The 23,130-nt window shown below is 41.3% G+C and overlaps 1 protein-coding gene across 1 annotated transcript in view; it reads left to right on the forward strand.

Annotated features, from left to right (window-relative positions):
- Positions 1-23,130, forward strand: part of adgrv1 (adhesion G protein-coupled receptor V1) — a 172,231-nt gene that overhangs the window by 96,843 nt on the left and 52,258 nt on the right. Inside the window, exons 81-88 of the mRNA XM_028577354.1 lie at positions 65-236; positions 474-716; positions 2,822-3,229; positions 4,308-4,480; positions 4,653-4,899; positions 5,357-5,496; positions 8,587-8,747; positions 8,955-9,055. Of these exons, the coding sequence (XP_028433155.1) occupies positions 65-236; positions 474-716; positions 2,822-3,229; positions 4,308-4,480; positions 4,653-4,899; positions 5,357-5,496; positions 8,587-8,747; positions 8,955-9,055 (1,645 nt within the window). The remainder of the gene's footprint in view (positions 1-64; positions 237-473; positions 717-2,821; positions 3,230-4,307; positions 4,481-4,652; positions 4,900-5,356; positions 5,497-8,586; positions 8,748-8,954; positions 9,056-23,130) is intronic.

Below are 23,130 nucleotides of genomic sequence, written 5' to 3' on the forward strand. Positions count from 1 at the left end.
TTCTCGCCGACAAGATGTTTAGTTGTTTATAGTAAGTTATTATGTTCATTCTCCCTCTGTTTAGAGCCTTTGAGGATTTGCAGGTCTTCTGGAGAGTTACCTTCAGCAAGGCATCTCAAACTCTGGTCAACAATGGAGTCAACCTGACCAGACAGCTGGTGCAGACCTCTGGAAGGGCGCTGTGTAGGAGAGGAGAGATCATCTGTGCTCTCGCTGTGGAGGTTCAGGACGATGAGGTGAGAGAGATGGTGAAAGCAGTGCTACCGCATGTTGCCATCTTGCCAGTCTCGCCTCGGTCTGGCTCTGACACATATATTCCAGGATAGGAGAAAAAAAATCACTCTTAGTTGTTTGCATTTCTTTAAACCAATCACAATCATGTTGCTTAGTGGTCATGATTTCCTTTATCTGTGTATTCATAAGAATTGCTGTGGTGCACAAAGTCCAACAATAACTCATCTGTGTTGCCATAGGAACCAGAGCTGCAGTCGTGGTTCTTGGTGGAGATTTATCAGGTGGGTGCTGGAGCTTCCATTAATGAAACCACACGTTTTGCCAACATCACCATGGCTGAGAGCGACGATCCACAAGGCATCATGTACTTTGCCGTGGGTCACAGGCTGCCCATCGCCACCATGGCGACCACGAGGCTCAGTCTCCAAGTCTACAGACGAGCAAGCACAGCTTCAGTCACGTCTGTACAATATCGCACACTGGTAAGTCACAAACACGACAAACAAGAGTTAAGCACAAGCATGCATTATTAATGGCACACATGAATTAATATATGCACTTTGCAAATGTTTGAAATCATTTTTGTAATTGGTTGAATTTATGTGTAAAACTGCTATTTGTCTTATTTATTTTAAGCACTTTCAGCTTTGCCTTGAAGGTGTCATTCTGCGTAGTAGGAAATCTCATTTTTGTTCAAGGCTAATGTGATTCCAACCAATCACTTGCCAAAATAAACATTGTCGCCAATTATTGCAACACCTGAACAATGTTCATCTGTTTGTTTATCCGATTTTCCCCCGAGTTTCAGCAGACACAAATCTAATGGTACACTGATCTCATCTGTCTTTTTCCTAACACTGTAAATATTTAGGCCAGTTATAAAAACTTGATCACGTGAAGTCATGCTCTGTGTACTACAACCAAGCACGAATATTGGGGTGTACGCTACAATGTTGGACTTTTGTCTCACTGTTTTTTCACTCATGAAACAATCTTGGAAAATTAGAAGTATGATGAGGAGCTTTTTATTTGAACTTGAACTCAATTGGGACACTTCTTCAGAACAATTTTAATTGTAATGCAGAAATACTAGAAAGACATACACCAAAAGTGCCAACTCTGCATGATATAATCCTGATACACATGTCCTTTGAAATGGAGGGCAACTAAATGTAATAAATACTAAATGCAACTAAATTGCCAGTTATACTGTTTATATTAGGGGTGCATGATATATCGACTCAATATCGCGATATCACATTGCGCAATATTATATCGAAAGTATCACGATAAGTATGCAATATTTAGTTTATTTTGTGGAGCGCTGCGTCCCGTCCGTTGGCTGCGTGGCTTAGTTGTGTTTGATTTAGAGCTCACTTGAAACGCTATAATGATCATTTCATTGGCCAGTGACCGTGCCACTTGCACATGTTAGTGCACGTCAGCGCACGGGTCCACTACGTGACAAACCCTATGGAGCGTACCACGTGACGTGTGTGCATATTTCGACAGAGTGACCGTGTAAGTGAAGAAATAGATAGAGACAACAAAACGTAACGAACATACAGACATGCCCTTTATTTATATATTTTATACTGTACCACCAGTAGAACATGTCCTGTTCCGTAGACATGGTCCTTATTTATGTATTCATGTTGGACCAGTCCAATATGACAGTCAGTGGAAATAACCCTTGTGTTGTAAGAAAAATTAACTAAATTTAATTTGTAATGAATCTATTTTGATGCGCTTTCCCATAACTTTTGTAATTTTACATTACACACAAATTAATATCTATCGCAATATTCATAATCGATATCGCAATATCACATTTAGTCAATATCGTGCAACCCTAGTTTATATGGATATATTAATAATTGGTCATGGATTATTTGATGTTAGTGATGACAAAGGTTTCCTCCTCTCCTCACCTCTTTGATCTGCGGGCGTTGATGATTAAAGATATCTTGGCTACATGCAGTTCAGAGGCATAAAGTATTCCCAGGCACTCGCACTTTTTGATATTAGAGATCAAAGTAATAGAGTGTCTAGTGCACTCAACAAAAATCAAAAGCCTCGCTGAGACACATGACCAGGTCATGTGCTTTCATCTCTCAGAACTGGAGCATATTGGGAGACAAAAGGTTTTAGTGCATAGTAACTTCTCATTATGCTCTCACAACATCAACTTACACTCATCTAAATGTGCTATTAGAACGCAGACCATAATGCATCATGAAAAATATGCTTTTGATCGTCCAAAGTAGTCTGACATCTGTTGACTTCATTGTTTCTACATTTTGTGGGTATATTATATGTGTTGATCTTGTAAGTTTGTTTTGCTAAACAATTGAAAAACTTTATTTAATCAGGAAATTGCATTGAGACCTGAGTACAACGTGAAATAGCAAAAAGAAATATAATCAAATAAAAAAACGAAAAGATTTAAATATCAAGTTGAGTAGACAGTAGTATGCAGGCATAAATGGAAAAAAAAATGTATACAATTATGTCATACAAATATGGTGCACTCAGTGCTGGTTAACATGACTCCATCCAACCCGAAACCTTTCTATTTTTCCTCCAGGAGCTTACCAGAGAAGAGGTACTCGGTCCCTCTATAATCCGGCCTGCTAAAGCAGGCATGGACTTTCCTAAACAGGAGGGTAATCTCACCTTCAATGTGGGCCAGCGTAACGCATCATTGGACATTTACCTCACACCGGACCTCGCGTCATCCTTGCCCACACCGAAGCGCTTCCAGGTGGAGCTCTACAATGCTACAGGGGGAACCAGAGTGCACCCCCAGTTCGGGCTCGCTAATGTGACTCTGGTGTCAAATGCAGCAAGTGAAGCTGTGTGGCTCTTACTGGAACAGTTACATCAGCCCCTAGACTCAACTATATTGAACCCAGCGCTGCAAGGACTGATCAATAAGGTCTCTACACCGCTCTCTCGCGAGCAGATGGCCGCCGTGCTCGAAGCCCTGGGGAAGGTAAGGGGGTTTGAGAGTAAGGACAAAAGCATTTCCTGTAAACTAATACCTAAACCTTATTTTAAGTAGGGCTGCAAATAGTCTCGCATTGTCAGACCTTCCTCCACAGCGATGCGAAGGAGGGTCTGTCTAGTCCACACAGCATTCCCTAATGGGAGAAAAACGTGCTCTGGTTTATCAGCATTTCTTTAAACCAATCACAATCGTCGTGGGTGGAGCTAAGCGCCGGACGGAGCCACGGCGCCACTGCAAAATAGCCTCGGGAAGGAACTTGTTTTGGTGGAACGTGTGTTTAAATGTTGTTTTAGTCGTGCAACAGAAAACTCAGATTGGACATATAGTCTAGCTAGCTGTCTGGATTTAACCCTGCAGAGATCTGAGGAGCAGTTAACCATAGTCCTCAGAAATACACTGGAGTTTAAAATTCAAACACAAAGAAAGAGGAAGGTGTTGGACATCCGGCCGAAAACTTTATGAAACTTCGTGGATATAGACTAGGCTGCAACTAACTATTATTTTCTTTGTGTATTAATCTTATGATGGAAACACTTGCTTCTGCATGAGTCTTAATGGCATAGCCCCATCACCTCCACTTCACCGCTGCGCTCTGACAGCTCTGAGGACCAGTTTGTCATGTGAAAAGGTCTCAGTTGTCACTCTAAATGAGCGCCGCTGACATGACGCTGCTCTGATGTTAGATTCGACATATTGCGCTTTCTCGGCCCCCAGACAAGTGGCGACACCACTGTAATTTCACATGAAGGAGTGTGCGGGGGACGGAAGAGAGAGCAGAGACAGCAGGAATGAGTTACACAGCATGAGGATATGTTGGAGCACAAAGAGAGAGCAGGAGACAGTGTAGGGAAGGTAGCATTAATTCGCTATAAAAACTGCATAACACTGAAGAAGCCTTAACCAAAGAAAGTGGCAGAGCGAGGGGTGCAGATGACACACGTACATTATATCAGACGGATAGGCTTTCAAACAAGAGCAAAGTAAACTGTTTCTCAATATGTTGTTGCTAAAATTTCTCCATCCATCCATCTCTCTCTGTATGTATCTGTTTCCTCCGAGCCAGGTGCTTGCAGAGGCAGAGAGGGCTCCTTTACAGGAAAGTAGCCGCAATTTGACCTACGACCTGCTGTGTGCCTTGGCCAATCCCAGCAGAGTCGACACCCGGGGCCTCAACCACCTTGCTGAGGTGGCCGAGCGATTTTCATTCTCCCTCCTCACGCAAAGCCAGTGTGAGATGTGAGTGTTCCATCATCTCAACCAGAGTGAAGAGTATAAGCGAGATAGCGCTATTTTTAAGATGTTGTGAACACTTACCTTACCATACGTGCTACATCAGTACACCAAGGCTTGTCCTTTTTAAAGTATCAGCTTGGTATTAGAAGTGTTTTTCTTTGTGTGGTTTCTCCAGAAGGGGTACCATCCTGGAAACATGTCCGTATATGACCATCTCAGCCTTCCAGTGGTACCCCACACAAATCAATGGAAACAAATTCAGGGGCCGTAATGCGGACTTCTTCCAGCTGCCAGATACCCTACTGGCAGTACCAGCAGCCTCTACACCTAACTGTGGCAACCTCAGCCAGATCCAACTGACTGAGTTTAGAACTGAACACTGGTTTCTCACCAGTGATACAAACACTGCTCTCAATGGGAAGGTAAGGAAGCACTGAGATAGTTTGACATCATTTTTAAACCAAAATGTCTTTTTTGTTGTTGTTTTTTTGAACAGATTTGAACAGAGATACAAATTGACAAGGGTAATAATAAAAGTTCAGTGATTGATGTTCCAAGGCTAAATCACCAAGTACACAGAATGATATTGCACTAATCCCACCCACCCGAGCTTCCACTCACACTACATGTTCACACTCTCACACAGCTTAGAGTAGACAGACAAATGTTAACAAGCGCATAAAACGTCATATAAAAATAAATTGACAGGTTCATGGTGTACTATATTGGATATATGTTCTGCATTGACTTCATGTTTGTCTCAAATAGTGTAATTTGCAAAAACAACAGCAGGAGGCAGTATTACTCCAGCATAAAGTAGCCATTTGTTTTTTAGTTTGTTCCACGGCTGAGCCCTCTTCTCTTCTTCTGTTTGTATAGGTATTCTCAGCCAGCCTCCAGGACAGAAGGTCACGGCCCCTAGAAGATGGCAATGAGGTGGTGTATCGTATCCACACCACCGGCCAACAAGTTAAGCCAGGCCGGTCTCTGTGCCTTCTCTGGAACCAGACCACTGCAAGGTAATCCACCAGAGACTCACCATTCTAAATGAACTTAAAGCAGCAAGTTGATACTCAAAATGTTTCTAGTTTTGATGACATGTCCACAATTGCCTCTGCATTACCTGGTAATATACTATATCAGATAGTAGCTGAGTTTGTTTATTCTTGTGTATACCGCCTGAATTCTTTCTTTTTCTTTTACCAATTGATATTTATCTCAGTAGTTGTTTATAACCTCTGACACATACATACATACATACACGCACACACATACATACATATAATAGTAAGTTTTAATTATTTATATAGCACCTTTTATAGATACAAAATCACAAAGTGCTTTACATTAAAGGGTAGCTACCGTTATTTTTTTTCCTATGTTTTTGTGTCTAAGTGACTGATGGGAACAACAATCTTTTACATTGTTCCAGTGTTAAGCGAGATCGCTGCGGTCAGCAGCGGCGAAACAAGCTACAATGTAATTTAATAGGGCAATTGTCCAGATTTTACTTACCTTCACAAAAGTGCTCATTTTACCACTGACAGGCTCAGATTAATATTCTAAGTGTCTGACAACATTATAGAAAGGATCCCTTCAGAGATAGACCTTTAAAACCTCTTTGAGACCTTTCTGTTTAACCAGAAACAGCTCTGAAGTCGCTAGTGCTAAACCCACCAGACACCATTTAAAAAAGCAATACTTTTGGTATTTGTATAGAGCCAACATATTTTCACATGTAGATCAGTAAACTATGTGTTTACTTCAATCAAAACTACAGTTGTGATGGTTGGAAAAGTGAAAAGACAACCCAAAACGGCGTTTCATAGTTTTATTTTGTTTCTGTCGACTTTGAATGAAGTGTATTTTACCATGCTAAAATTAGTGTTTATTTACATGGAGTCTGGTGGATTTAGTGAACGCAATTTCACAATTTCGATGTTTTTATGTTTAAAAAAAGGACCTTACTCTTTAACAGAAAGGTCGACCTCCTTAGAAATCCTTTCCATAATGTTGTCAGACACTTAGAATATTAATCTGAGCCTGTCAGCGGCAAAACAAGCACTTTTGTGAAGGTAAATAAAAACTGCACAATTGACCGTTCGCAAAAGCCACGCCCCCTAGTTATTGTTACTACGCCCGTCAAACAATTGAGAACCAGACACATAGCCATGGCTGGGTTGAGCTCCATACCTATTGGTATAAGTGATTGGTCTTGGAGTAATACAGCAGACATATCCTCCAGGGCACGACAGAAAGGGCTGCAATATGCAGTGGAGGGATGTGTTCAATGACCGTCAACCCCTTGCTAAATTATCTGTGTCGATAGCAACATGTGCTTGACAGGCTAACCGCTATCAGGCTGCCTGAATTTCCTATGGAATAATAAAGTACCTAATGTTCTTACTTTACTACTTTCAATAATAATACTATATAGAACCACAACTGTTAACTTAAGTCCAGTTTTACAGATTGTAACTGTTATGTACTTAGCTACTTAAACTACTTATTGATAATTGATATAAGTTAGCTCGCTAGCTTTACTTACCTTGGAGCAGACATATGTAGCTATGCTTATTAATCTTCGAGGCATTTAGCTGTGAGTGAGGTCTCCCACACTGCTTAATCCATTGTCGGCATCTTTCCGCTTTGGAAAGGCGAAAAAAACGACCCCTCCCTCTAAACTTTTGGGGTACCTGGTGTCAGACATGCAGGTGCCATAGGCGCATCGTTTCACCATCTTGCTGAAATCGCAATGTTTGACGGGGGTCCTTCTCCTTAGTTACAGTTGCTGAGCTAGGATTGGACGAGGACCGTTCGACGGCGGAGTTTTGCGAACGGTCAATTGCCCTATTAAAGCTTTAGTGCGTAACTTTTTGATATTATTGAACGTCCGTTAGATTCAAGCCATTGCCAGATGAGTTGCTACAAAGCTAATTATGACTATCACCTCCACACAACTCGCTCTGTATTTCTCAGCAGCACAGGGCTGACAAGATTAAAATCACAGCAGGAGCAGATAAATAAGAGCAGAGACAGATACAGACAGAAAGACATAATAGACTGAAAGATAGAAAGATTCTGATAAAAAAATTTAAAAAAATAATAGAAATAGTCAAGCTTATAATTTCAAATCTTATGCACACAGCCACGCCAATATATGTTTGTACGTACACATTAACAATATTAATAACTGTACCTGAAGTGCTGCTAACATTTAAATGGATAAGTAACTAAATAATCCAACAAGTAGCAGGTTAGTTGACAAAGATTTGTATCCAGGACATCACAGCACCGTTAAAATGTATAATCTGTGGCCGGGTTAGCTCAGTTGGTAGAGCAGGCGCACCTATATAGAGGTTTACTCCTCGACACAGCGGCCGCGGGTTCGACTCCAAACTGCGGCCCTTTGCTGCATGCCATTCCCCCTCTCTTTCTCCCCTTTCATGTCTTAATCTGTCCTGTGAAAATTAAGGCCTAAAATGCCCCAAAACAAAGTATAATCTGAAGCTGTGACCCCATGCTCACCTCTGTCAAAATTCCAAGTACAGCCTCTCAGTGAGGGTTATCTGTGGCCAAGGGGGAAGTCACATCATTGTGTTTAATATCTGCACTTTCAGTCTGCTACACACTCCCACTCGGTTTGTTGAGGACATTCTTGGGGCGTGGAATGGGACTTGGCTGGAACACTCTGTTTCAAGTTATGAATTGGCAGGTTTGGTTTGGCCGAAACCACCACTTGGACGATGTATCCCAGAAAAATAAACAGATGAGAGAACTGATATAGAAAAGGGGGAGCGAGAGAGAAGCAAAGTCACTGGCAGGGAAAGGTCAATCTTGCAGTGTGACGTTCATGCTGTTAAGAGGAGGTCAAAGTAAGAATTTTTAGAGAGGACTTTTTTTGTCTTTTAAAAAAACTGTCCACGCAATTCCTTTCTATTAGTTGTCCAACGAATCCAGTAAAAACCTATCTTTAGAGGGTAAAGGCAACTGTAGATAACACTCAAAGAAGCCAAAACACCAACGCCAACACACACAAAAGTGTCTGTGCTGTAACAGTAGAGTCTTAACTTTCTTTCTCTTCCTGCATCCTGTCCTCTCTCCTCTAGCTGGTCATCAGATGGTCGGTACTGCAGGGTTGTGAAAGAGAGTGGGAACTACGTGGAATGTGCCTGCTCCCACTTGTCCATCTACACGGCCTACGCAGAGTTTGCCACTTCTGCATCCTACAATGAAGCCTTCTATGCCTCGGGATTTATCTGCATCTCAGGTACAAAACACACTCTCCCTATGTCTTCCCTTTTTTCATATTGTTTTCCGTTGTTTTCCTCTGTGTGCCAACTGCCCACTTCACTCTCTCTTCGGCTTCCTCTCTGGAGCATCCCTTCCATATTTCTCCCACATTGTACATATTTAAATAGCCACTGTTAATTTAACACTAATGTTGCTTCCATTTCTTCCACTTCTCCCTCCTCAGGCTTCGCAGTGGCCGTTATATCCCACGTGCTGTGCTCCCGTTTCCCTATGTTTGCTGCCAAGCTGCTCACTCACATGATGGTGAGCTGCCTTGGAACCCAGGTAATGCAGTTCTGCTCAGATTTTATTTTCATGTAGTGCTGCAGTGCTTTACTATAAAGGCCGCAATGAGCACTAACACCCACAATTCACAACTTATGATGGCTGAGACCTTCGTACTCCCACACCATCTGCATTAGTTTCCTTGGCATTTTCATCTAATCGTATCTGCAGATTCTCTATATGGCCTTAAATGTAGATGGATAGAAACCTTTGGAAATTGTTATAGAGGCATTCATCTCTCACTATGCTGTATGGACCAGTAGCTCACACACATTAACATGGCTGGATGTAGTGCAACACACTCACCTTCACTTTCATACTGACACAAACATAAAAAGCACACACACACATGAACCGCTTTATATTAAAATATTTCAAAACTTGCGCAGACACACACACACACACACACACACACACACACACACACACACTGCATGCTACCAACCGTTCTTACTAGCCACTACACAAGTCACAGGTGTTATCTTGGAAATGTGCATGGACGTGAACACACATCACCGAATGTGTTTGTTTGCGTAGTTTTGCGGGCCGATGCATCCTGACAACGCAACAATGCCCCCACGCACCTTCGCCCATAAAAAACGCAAGCTGTCACATAAGCAATGAGCGAGATAGATATGTGGCTGCAGGTTAGCCTCTCAGCTGGTCACCACATATGTGTGTGTATGGGTGCATGTGTGTGTGCGTGAGCGAGTGCGGGACTGGTAATTTTCCACTGGTCCCCCGTCTCTTTGGTTGACAAACACGAGCCCCTACTAAAGCAGTCGTTGGGGGTTAACCACCTTGGGCTCAACCTGTTTATGACCCAGGCAGAGCCCCTGGACCTAAAAGGGTTTGGGATGGAAAATTCCATCCTGTTCTGTTTCTTTGTTGGTACTGTACTGCATGTTAAGGCCATCTTCCTTAAATGTGCATGTATCTGAGGTTATGCTGTAGTTTATAAAATACATGTGTGTGTTTTTTGGCCTCCTAGTCAAGGCTAGTCAGTGAAGGTTAAATTCGAGACAGTCAAACTGGAGGCCTAACTGAATGTGCACTGGTATTAAGATGTACCCTGTAAGTGGTCGTTTGTTACTGCTGGGAATATTTTGGAGGTAATGATGGGCTCACAGTGCAGGATGAGCTGAATTAAAATAGACCAATTGACGTCATTGTCTTCATTTAGGCATGCACTTTGTCCTAGATCTGAGACGGCTTGCTAGAAATAGAAAAACACATAACATATTTTTTTATGTAAATGCATGGGAAGCTGATATTCTTTTTTTCTATCCAGTATTCTTATTGCCAAACAAATAGGTCAATCAAGAAGACTGACTGCGCGATACTGATTGCCTCACTCTTCGTTGTGTAGTGGACTTAATTCTAAAACATGTGATAAGTATAAGTTGTCATTACGATTCAATGTGTTCATTCTGGAAATTACCTGCCTTGCACTATGAAAATGTTGTCCCACATCTGTTGTTTAATAGTGAGTAGCTATATTTAAAAAAAACAAAAAAACTATCACGAAGATGGTCCAATAACATTTAGAAAACAGGAAGTTGTGGGTCAACCATTTTAAGTTTAGATTTGACTGGTTATATCTGATGAAGGAGGCATTTTGTTTTCACACAAAAAAAGTACACACAAAAAAACAATGTAATGTTGTCACACCAGAATTTATATACTGGAGTCAAATTGAAGCTAAACTGAGATGATGGATTTAGAGACTAAAGTATATTCCGCCTCTTTTCAGGAAATAAATCCTACCATATAAATAAATAATGAAAGCAAACAAAATGAATGTTGCCCTCGGGATACCAACCGACTTTTCATTTTCACTTAATTTCAACAACATTTGTAAAAAGCATCACTGTACAGATCCATTTACATGTTTGTGTGTCTTTTAGATGCATCTGGAGTTTGCAGTTTGACATCTCCGTTGAAGATTGAATCTTTTAAGCATGTATTTGCTTCGGAGGGTCATTCTGTCTAACCACAGATCCAAATAACCGTTGGGGAACTGTTTAAAGACTGTCTGAAACTGTTGTACAATCCTTGGTTGTTAGTTAAACTTGTTTATCTTTTTTAATTTGAGATGCATCCTAGATTTATATTTACAGTACAGACAAAGGTAGGCATTAGGAATTGATTAGGGTTAAATTTCTGTATTAAGAAGGCCAAAGATCGTGCATCTTTTTAGAGCAGATGTAATTAATGTCAGAAATGTCTCCTGAACTTGTGGGTTCTCGGCGTTGCTCGTGCCGCACCATTGATTTGAACTGTCAGGTCCAGTTCCAACCACCTCTGGCAGAGAGGGCTCTCCATCTGTGGTGGCTGGGCTGTCATTAGTCACTGACGCTGCCCTCTGTGGGGAGAAAATTACAGCTGCCGGTTTTAATGTATTTATTCTCTCTGCAACAGCTGCAGTCAGCTAGAAAGAATTGGAGTAATACCCCACCTCTCTGTAAGAGTGTGAGAGCAGGTTGAGGGCACCGTGAAGATGGAGGCTTGTGGTCTATGTAGTTTTTGATTGTCTTGCTCTCTCAGTATTCTGACTGCCACCAATGGTAGTGCATTTAGCTGTTAAACGCCTGACAAAAGGAAGGCAAGTAAAGGAGGAAGAGTGAGCTGGCGAGACAGAGAGATTTGCTTCTCCGGTCAAATAATAAATTACAAAACGATAAGCTACACGAACAATAGCTCTATTGTCAGAAGACCACCAAATAAAAAGGCCACAATAGTGAGAGGGACATGCTCTATCTCTTCTACAGTGTTCCCAGGCAACCGTGGGCAGTATAATCAAACATTGATAATGTATTTCTTATGAACTGATTGCCATGTCAGTTGGTAAGGCCACCTCAAACACAGCAAGTTAGTCACAACCCTAACTATTGCTGTCAATGTGACGTGACTTTTTTCAGCTCCGTTAAAGTAGAAAATGTACCTCAAATGTCTTCAAACAGTTCATGCAGCATATTGCCAGCAACTTGTAGCAACTGTGTGTCCAAAGGTCTAAGGATAGATAAAGTACTGTAACTCGGACTGCACAGTTTTAGATATATTCTGTAGGTTTACATTGTTTTAGCAACTATGAATAAATAGCTTTAAATGGATCCAACAATGTTGCAGATATACTGCACAGTATAGAAGCAGGTTGTTGAAGATGTCGGACAGTCAAACTGATCTGGTTTTGGTATCAAGACACTCACGGGGTGACAGAGAGCGCAAACTGACAATGATGTAGATGTCAGACCTCCTACAGAGAAATAATAATGATTTGTGTGTGTGTGTGTGTGTGTGTGTGTGTGTGTGTGTGTGTGTGTGTCACATCAGAGGTTGTGTGGACCGTTTGTCCTCCTCTCTGCAAGACAACTGAAGATTGTCTGTGTAGAGTGGAAATTTACCCAGTTCATATGTACTATGTAAGTGAGCCTCACCTGGTCGTATGTGAGCATGTTTGTTAATGTGCATGGGATTTTGAGAATGTAAGTAGAGTCTATATATGTGCAAATGTACCTGCAAGTTTTTGTAGGTTATTACTTATTTCCATCCACATAAGCTGCATTCAACAGATATTTTACAAATATAACAAATATATTCTTTCTAAGTATGGGACAGTTTTTCTTATGTTCCTAGAAGACATTACACAGCTTTGCTCCCCACATGTTTTTTAGTTACCTTGCCATCATCAGGGTGAAGAAACTCAGAAATTTAAGTTTATTGTGAACGGAGATAAGCACACAGAATCTGAGCTTTTCACTACTTGTACTTTTTTTTAGTCTGCATTCATTTTAACAAAACATAAATCAATGACAATAGAGACACCAAGGTCACAAAATTGACGTTTGAGAGGCCTACGTTACTTTTACAACAAAACGGTGAAGATTCAGCAGCACAGAATTCAATGAGCTTGATGTTGACTTGTGTCAACATCTTAAGTGATCCTAGACGCATCTCTAAACTGCCATTTTCTCAAGATTTTAGAAAGATCGGTCTTGACTCAAATGATTTCTTTCATTAACAACAATTACATTTTTCACAAATGTCAGTCTGACCATGTCTCTATCAAACAGGTCTTTCTCTATTATGCTTGGAGATTCTTCCTCCTCTCATGCTTCTTTCTTTTGTGGGGTCCCCCAGGGTTCTATTCTGGGTTCCCTCTTATTTACTATATGCTACCCCTGGGACAAGTTTTTTTTTTGTTACACGGATGATACTCAACGTTTTGTCCCGATAAAGCCTGGTACCACCAATCTATCCTGTTCTATACAATATATGATCCTGTATTATGTGCTGCTCACTGAAATCAAGAATTGGATGTCCAAAAATGTCCTGCAGTTAAATGACCCCAAATCCAAAATTATAATAATAACCCCTTTCGGCGCCAGCACTAGCAGCTTTAACAATCTCTCGTCTAGTCTGGGTGCTTAATTTAATAATGTTAAAAAAAAGAGGTGCATAACCTTGGTGCGCTTTTTTAAAAGAAGTTGTCTTTTGATACTCAGGGGACTGAAGTGGTGCAGTCCTGCTTTGTCCAGCTGAGACATTAAAACAAAATCAAGTCATTCCTTTCATCTGCACATCTAGAAAAGGTCATCCAGGCTTTTATGTCCTCCACACTTGACTATTGCAACATACTTTACTCTGGTATCGGCAGGCAAAACATCCAAAGACTGCAACGGATACAAAATGCTACTGTTACTGCTACTGAGAATTTTAACACGTACTAAAAGAAGCAACCACATCTCATTTGCAACCACAACACATTCTTGCTGCCCTTCACTCAGATGCATGAGTGCCTGAACACATGTATCCAGGTGCTGATGTGGGAAAGGAAACTCTAATCTCCGTCTCTTTTGCAAACAAAACAACTTAATTTCTCATCCATTGTGGATAAACAGCCCTCCACGTCCCAGACAGCCGTTCCCACACACTCAGTGAAGTGTTTACCACAGTCGTCCCAGCGCTTTATTCCAGCATGTGGGAGGTGTTTAGGTGACTCTTAGCTCTGGTTAGAAGGGATTTCCTGTTAACTCTGGGACTGGATCCAGTATTCAGAAGTATGTCCCTCAATCGAATCAAAAAAGGCGCATGCATGCATGCACGTCAAACGCACACACACACACACACACACACACACACACACATACACACCCCTCCCCCCTATCCACCACCCACCAGCCTCACTTCCAGTCTCTGAGCAGAAAAAAGATTGCTGCAGGATTCCTTAAAGTTCATGTCTGTCGTCAGCGTGTCTGTGTGTGGGAGGGATTTATGTTTCAGATGAGTGTGCATGCAGTTTCTCCAGGAAAGGGGATGTATGAATTCCGTAATCCAAGACCTTACTGTGTCCTTGGCTGTAGAACACAAGATCAACACAAATCTTTGTAAATGAAGTAAGCGACGTGCTTTTCTGTTCCTATCACGACCAATCAATCATTAAAGCAATAAACAGAGAGAGTTTTTTGTGTGCCCGTGTGTGTCCACTTCTCTAGTTGACGTCAGAGAATATGCCTTATCGTATTCTGTGCTTATTCCCACAAGTGTTTGGAATCAAAAAGAGAAAGCAAAACAAGGATAAGAATGAAAAGAAAACATACAGTACATAGTATTTGCTTATTCCTTCTCCCGTGCACTCTCCGACAATAGATTTGTCCCGTATAGTTTACTCCGATACAGATGGATTTCATTTTTACTTGCAGTTAAACAGCAAGATAAAGTATATGGCATGTCCTTGATAAGATTTTAATGCATTTCTAAGCTCTTTACTGTCTCTCAGCCTGAGCTAATGGCAGGTAAGTGATGGAAGGGTATAAAGTATCAGCAGTCAGGGCCTGTGTTACCGTGTGTGTGTGTGTGTGTGTGTGTGTGTGTGTGTGTGTGTGTGTGTGTGCGTGTGTGTGTGTGGGACAGTGGAGAGGTGAAGACAGCCTCTGGGGAGACTCACATTACGCCCTACTGGCTGGTCCAACACATTGTGCCTAGTGTTGCCCTGACTCCTCTTGTCTTCATTTGATCTGTCTCTTTGTCAGCAGCATCTTTCTTCTATTCATTCGCGGTGACTTTGTCTGTTTTGCCTGATACTGAAAAATGAAGCTAAACCATACAAATAGCTCTCTTTTTTTTTTGCACGTAAATTCTCTTTAATGTCATCATTTTCCTGTTATACTTTCATCCTTCTTTCTGCCCCTCTGGCTTTTTTTTTTCTTCTCCTCTCACCAGGCCTTTACTTCACAAAATGATGAGTAATGTCTCCATTTCTATTCTTTGTCCCCTTCATCATTCTGGCCGCTGCTGGGCTTAGCTGGGTGCTGTGACATTACAAGCTGCAAAAAGACTCTCACTGTGTCTCTCCCTCTCCTTCTCTCTTTATTTCTGTGAGAGTGGCTGGGCACATCCTGTGTGACTCATCAGTTTGACCTATGATGTCATTTTCACATGTGTTCACTTGTGTATCCCTAAACTGGTTACAGACACTCAACTTACTGTCAGAGACTCACTAAACATCCAGATGTATGCCAGGAACATTAGGCCGGTTACACACTGGATGCGTCGTGCGAGCGTGTCAGCTGCGTGGCGTGTCCGTTTATATTTCGGCTCCCACGTTAACAGGTTAGAGCTCACACACTGGCACCGTGACGCGCGTCTCACGAAAACGCGTGCCTGCTAGAAATAGAACCAACGCCTATTTTTCACGCGACACGCAAGCGTGTTGGAAGCGTTTCCAGGCAAAATAGAATAAGAAAAGATGTTTATATGTCATTTAGACACAAATACATATTAATAAATGACATGTTGATGTTTGAAAGTCTCTAGGTTTTGATATAAATGCAGATATAAATCTAATTTAAAAAAAAAATTGATTTTCTAATATTGCACCAGTCAATACAGAACAAAATATTCTGTAGCCTATTTTGCCGTCAATACTGCCGACGTTGTCTTTGCTGTAATCAAATCAGTATATATTTATGTTTAACATGGTATTTCATTTTATCAATGGGAAACATCCATGTGTCCAGACAAGGCTAGCAGCGCCGCGTCAGACACATTTCTGGTGTGTAACGACACAGAAAAATCCACGCAGCTGACACGCAACAGAAACGCCACGCTCACGCCACGCAGCCAGTGTGTAACCGACCTTAGTGTCAAAGTGTGATAACCTCATCAACGATGGAATGACTGCTAGTCCTTTAAAGTACCCCGTGGTGTTTCCTTGTAGATACAGTTCTGTTTACATTCAGTGTTTCTCCCAAGAACACGTTGTGTGTTTCCTTGAGACCTATCAAATGTGCCCAACACATTTATTTCCAGGAAAATATTTTCTCTGTGTGTGTGTGTGTGTGTGTGTGTGTGTGTGTGTGTGTGTGTGTGTGTGTGTGTGTGTGTGTGTGTGTGTGTGTTAGGTCTGCTCGATTATGGAAAAAATCCTAATCACAATTATTTTGGTCAACATAAATTAATGATTATTTAACACGATTACTTACTGACTTTTGGAAAGATGTGGCATTTATTGAACTTAGAAAACAGTGAAACACTTGAACAAATCAACAGTGAAAACACCTTGAACTGTGAAATTCCCTTTTGAACTTTTTTTTTATTTCATTCAGAACACGAGACAAAAATCTGAGTTTACTTGCAAAACATAATGTGCAAAATAATTGCTTTTTTCAAATTACTCACAATTAAAATGTGAGGAATGCACGGCCCTAGAAGGTGTGTGACATTTTATATCTCAAAACTAATGAGATGTCATGTGGCATGTATTCTGTAGTCTGTCTAAGCCTGTTTATCTTCATCATGGTCAGCTTTTGTGCAGCATTGATATACAGTATAGTAAAGTGCACTGAAAGGAACTGAGACTTACACTCACACCTGTCGGCAGCCTAGTGCTTAATCAGGTTGCATTATGTTGCACTTATCAACTTCACACAAAGGTTATACATTATCAACCCAAAATCTGCAACAAAGCTCAGTTAATGTCATACCTTCTCATGAGGATATAATGTAATGTTCAACTAAATTGTTTAATCAAACACTTTCCTGACACAAGGGGTGCACTCTTATACAATATGTGCAAACATCTTTTTCATCTATGTTTGTAATAGAAATGTAACCATCCTCTGTAGCAATCACCCACGTACTGCTGCACAAATACCTTAAAGGCAGCAATTATTCCTTAATCGGTGTAGTCATTTATCTACCGGGGTGGTCAGACATTAATCTTATCTGGATTACATCATAAGGTTGCCATCAGGATTAAAATTAGACACACAAACACACACACAAACATACACACACACACACACACACACACACACACACACACACACACACACACACACACACACACACACACACACACACATATAATCTTCTGCTAATGCGAGCCATCTTTGCCAGTCCAGTACAGGTTCCCTTGGTAAACTTTTGACCAATAATATGAAACTGGTTAGGTTCAGTCATTAACTCCTTTTATTTAACTAGTGCAGTGCCCGTGAGGAGTGCGTGCCTGATCGTAACGGCCAATTGCTTGGTTCCCAGTATTGTATTTTCACAACTTTATCTAACTATAAGCGTGGTTAAATCATGCGCGGCAAGGAGCCCTGTTCAGCCTGCTGGAGAAGCCGCTACTGCGCTTAGAACGGCCGGAGAAATGTGCGCAACCGCTGGCAACAAACCAACATGCTGGAGAGCCCAAGAGCCTGGGCGTTCATCTTACATGTTTGTATACGATTAATTTCATCCTTTGGATGCAGGGTAGACAGCATAGCAATCACTTATTAGCGGATGATCACTTTTTTGCAAAACACTGGTTGGCCACTGTGACTACATGCTTGGGCTCTCCGTTGGTAGCAGAGCAGAGTTGGTGAACCACAGTCAATGAGCCGCCATCTAGAGATGTAGCAACTCCCTGGCCCTGCTGCTGTATTGCACATGCAGGAGACACACACACCCACACACACACGCACAGAGGTTCCTCGATTTATAGTTAGATATTGTAATGGATGGACAGACCTACTGCCATTCAGCTGTGTAGTATTTGCAGTAATTCTGAGCATATACTGTGCTTTTTTTTCATATGTTGCAAGCAATTAATGTTTGTGTGTGCAATGTAAGTTGGATTAATGATATTGGTCCAACTTTAGTTTGTGCTGCAGCAGACTCCGCCTTTTCTGGACTCTGGAAGTTACACTCTCATTTTTGCCAAATGTGTGTTGTCCTAACAGCTGGTGACCCTAAAAGCACTTCCATGAACTTTCATCTATTTCCAGAAAAAGCACAGTAAACAGCAACAGGAGGCCACAGTAGCCATTCTCCTTTATCGGGCCTCTACAGTTAGCTCCTGTCTGCCTTGTCTGGTAGCTGTGTGACACAAGACAGCACACATCCTGCAAGCTGTCAATGGCTAGGGCAGTTATTGCTGAGGTGATGGGATACTTAAATACAGATTCACATAAACTTGGTTATTAAGCTGCAATATGTACTAAGTTACTTTTGTATGCAATGTATATTCCAAAGGCTCACTGTTCACTGGGCACTTAACAGAATCTCTTGAGTTAACAAAATCTATATACAGATATGACCTAGTTACTTCCCTCGAGCTGTAACACAATGACTAGTCATTACCTGCTTCAGTGGATAAAGATAATACAATTAGCAGATAGGTGTCCCGGCGTAATATCACTTGTGTCAAGTCAAGGGCTTATTATATGATATATTATATCATGTATCACTTGCAGGCATCCCTATAATCCTATGTTATTATGACAACAATATAAGTAAGACAAAGGTGTGTTAAATGTACTGGCATACAGAAATTAGGGATCGACCGATACTGGTTTTTCAAGGCTAATACCGATACAGATTATTAGTAGTTAATGAAACCGATAACCAACATTTGAACCGATATGCATTTACAGTGAAAGTGAAAATCTTTAAGTCAAAATTAAGATTTTGGAATGTTACAAACTCCAACACAAAGCTTTGTTTAAATGCTTTAAGCAATTATTTAATAAATTAGAAACTTTCAACATAATCCCCAGTAAAAGAGAGTCAGATAGTGTTGTGGGCGGGACATTAAGTCAAACTCAGTGGTGAGTGAAAGCGAAGCAGAAAGACAGGCACAGAGCTGTTGCCGACACTTCTTAAGTCATTAACTTTATCGGTTATCAGGCAATTAAAACGTTATACAGATAATCTGCAAACTGCCAAAAAAGGGACCAATAATCAGCCGACAATCTGTCTAGCCCTAACAGAAATCGGTTTAAACTGTTGGTTTACTCAGGGCTCTACTTTCTGAACTCTCCGTGCAACAGCAGGCACCTTTAACCTAAATCTGTGGAGTGATTCAGTTTGTCATCAAGGACTTTATCAACCAGGCTGCTGACGTTGTAAATGATAAACAAAGTAGGAGCCTACAGTTGTCAAAGTCCCCAGTATCCTGCTCTATTTTTGGATTTTAGCAGCTTGTTTTGGCAAAACTTTGTGCGGAGTGAACCTTGGAGGGTTAGAGAAGTTTACCCAAAAACTGTTAGGTCAGTGATGTGGCCATTCTAGCTTGATGTTTGCTCTGGTTTAGGTTGCATGTGTCCTATAGTTGTAACATACCGGTACGTCACAGCATATTCACATTGATGCTGTCTCTTTTGACCTATATTGTACAGTTCATATTTATATTGACAAAAAGTAATTATTTGTGAAGCTTCTGTTGAAAGTCTTTAATGCCTTTAGAGGTTTTTCTCATGCCTGTTAAACTGCGACATTAGAGAGAATGAGGGGATTTAAGCAAGCTCTGTGATGTCAACTTAATGGCCTGAAATAGAAAAGGAGTCGCCTAACTTCCTCACAGAATCAGGAAATGTTGAATGGAGGAAGGAAATGGCAAATGGTAATCAAATGGAACTATCTATTATAGGGCCTTTTGTTCGTGGCTTATCGGCAAATTGTAACCAGTCTATTTTGTCGGTTTGCTTTTTAGCTTTGTTTAAATCTGGAATCTCTCATCCTGAAGATCATTTAGTAATTGAGTTTAAGATGAGGACAACAGCAGGTCTGCGGCTGATTGCCAGAGCATTAGCTCAGAGACAAAATGTATCTTAGCGACAAAAACGTTAAGGCAACACAAGGCAAACATACACAGGTAAACACATACACACCCAAATCCCATGTGAATGTGCTCACATATACATGCACACACATAGATGTTGTTTACAATATTGTTAAGAAACGGAGCCAGCTCCACGATGTCGTAGTTATGAAACATGCATATGCATTGCACTAATGAATGCACACAAATACATAAGCATGCGCCGATGGCCGTATGTGCACATACCCTTTTAACCAACTCAACCGTATATACACACACGCGCACACACACACACACACACACACACACACACACACACACACACACACACACACACACACACAGATCTCTATGCCATTTGACCTGTAGGGGGCACTGTAGCTCCACAGCTAGGGCCAAGTTTGTGTGGACATGTGGATGAAGTGTCTTATCAATGACTCCCCTGGGCTCTTCTCCTTTTTATGACTAGACCTTTTTTGAAGAAGAAATTGCTGCACTGATATTTAGAAGGAAACAGTTTGAGTCAAATCCCCCTGCTCTTATTTCTTTGAAGGAGTTCAACTGGAGAGCCATTTAAGCTGTAACCACCGTTCCCCCTCAGTATATAGAACCTGAACGGACGGGCAACAAGTTCAGAGTGCAGATTTAATCTAAGTTGCTTGACACAAAATTGCAAAACCGTTTGCAGTTAAATTACAACGGGAGGGATGTCTTCCAAGCATTGTGATAATTTAGTCTGTTTGGTCTAGGGTTTGGTAGTTGAAGCCAACTGAGACATAATGCTGTACAGTGCTTGATAGTACAGCTGTGGCTCTGATAAAGTCTAAATTACACAGTGCGGTACCAAAGCACAGTTTATCGTGGGTTTTTGTGCAGGAGCGGCATGAATGGTAGCTTACAGTATTTAACATCAGACTCTTCACAAATTGATTAGCTTCACGGCTACCCATTGACAGACACGGAGAGCTGCTGCAGACCAGCCAATTTGCACGGAAGGGATCTCTCATGGATCGATGGCCTGTTGGACAGCAGTGGATGAGGCTGCTTTAATGGGTCCGCGTTAGCTTCTGTAGACTTTCCGATCAATATGATTAGACTTGCCCTCGTCCTTCTGGCAATCTGGAAGTAATGCAACAGGTCGCCATAAAAGAGATCTGTGCGTGCTTTATTTCAAACGCAAGTAGGTTAAGTCTCGCCTGTGATGTAACTCGCATGGCACTGTCATAATCATATCAGCATATTTGTGCATATGTTAGAAAGACACGTTACATATCGTGGGTACTTACTTCTCCTTCAGTAACACACTGACAGAATGAATAGGCATTTGGTCATTGGTTTCATACGCTTTCTGTAATAAAACATCTAAAAGCAAAATTCTATCAAAAGGCAGTGGTCTAATTTGTGCCAGTTTAGAGGTCCTTCATATTAATGTTTAATACTAATGTTGTATATATTAAGTTTGTTTATGTACGCACTAGACCTGCACCATATTGGAAAAAAACTGACATTGTGATATTTTTTTTCCTGCGATATATATTGCAATATGGATAAAGATGACATAAATAGCTCTATTTGGAAATAATAAATCATTCACGACTACTGGGGTGATTATGTAGCGGAGTGCATCTAAATAGAAAATATTCAACCATTCTTTGTTGAACTTTAATACACAAACAAACACCAAAGCAAGTAAGCGCTGTGACTACTCTTCTGAAGTGATTTTGGAGAGGAAAATTAGATGTTAGTTAAATACACCGGTTGACTGACATGACACCACTGTATTCATATAATACTATAAATCCAGGCTAAAGTAAATGATAGTATAATGCATGCATGTTGCATAAATTTCAGGTTGTGGTCGACTAGCGGGGCCTAGCCTTGGTTGTTTGATAAATTGATCAACATTGATTGTTATTGGTGGTTGGCTGTGCATGCCGAGCCTGCATGTCAAACACTAGTAACAAGCATCCAAGAATACTTAAATCAGTGTAAATTACGTTACATCATACACAGACTTCGGTTGTAGATTAGTGGTACGTCTTTAGGCTAACTATATTAGCTTTAGCCTGGCTGGTAGCCTCTTTCTGCGGTGAAAAATGGCCGGGAGACGTCGTGATAATGTCGCATTAATCAGGAGATTTTGGTTTGTCATAAAACAATGACTACTGTAGCTTCAACACCCATGGAAAAGCATGTGCATCACTGTCAGCGGCAGCTGCCACTTACGGTACTTTTCTACACACGGGCGAGCCTCATTTCCCACAAAAAAATTTTCCGGACTAACGTTACGTCACATACACACACTGCCCACATACCTGTCTTAAAGGGGAAGAAGGGTCGGCTGGTAACAATCATGTAAAAGGAGAACCGTGAAAGTTTACTTTTCTATCAAGCAGCAAAAAAGGTTTTAGCGTCAACATCACAACGTCCTGCAATGTGACTATGGCGCATACTCCCATCGCGATGTAGACGATGACGCAACATATCGTGCAGCCCTAGTACGCACTAGTCTTGCATTGCCAGACCTTACTCCACAGCACTGCGAATGAGGGTCTGGCTAGTCCGCAAAGCATCCGGGATGGGAGAAAAACTGTGCTCTGGTTTATTGGCATCTCTTCATTGTTTTTAAACCGATCACAATCTTCACTAAGCCCCGGACGGAGCCCCGGTGCCGCTGCAACATAGCCTCGGGAAGGAACTTGTTTTGGTGGAACAAAAAGTTCAAAAGTTGTTTCAGTCAGAAAACCCAGAAAACTCAGATTGGACAGATAGTCTAGCTAGCTGTCTGGATTTACCCTGCAGAGATCTGAGGAGCAGTTAACAGTAGTACTCATAAATCCACCGGAGTTTAGAACGCCAACACAAAGAAAGGTAGTGACGGACATCCGGAGGAATTTCCAGCCGCACCAGAACAATCCCAGAAGTGACACGTCGTCGATATAGACTATGCAAACAGTAACCAAGTTCAGAAGTTAAAGGTCTGTGTAAG

This window comes from Perca flavescens, chromosome 5 (genome assembly GCF_004354835.1).
Source record: "Perca flavescens isolate YP-PL-M2 chromosome 5, PFLA_1.0, whole genome shotgun sequence".
Classification (NCBI taxonomy): domain Eukaryota; kingdom Metazoa; phylum Chordata; class Actinopteri; order Perciformes; family Percidae; genus Perca; species Perca flavescens.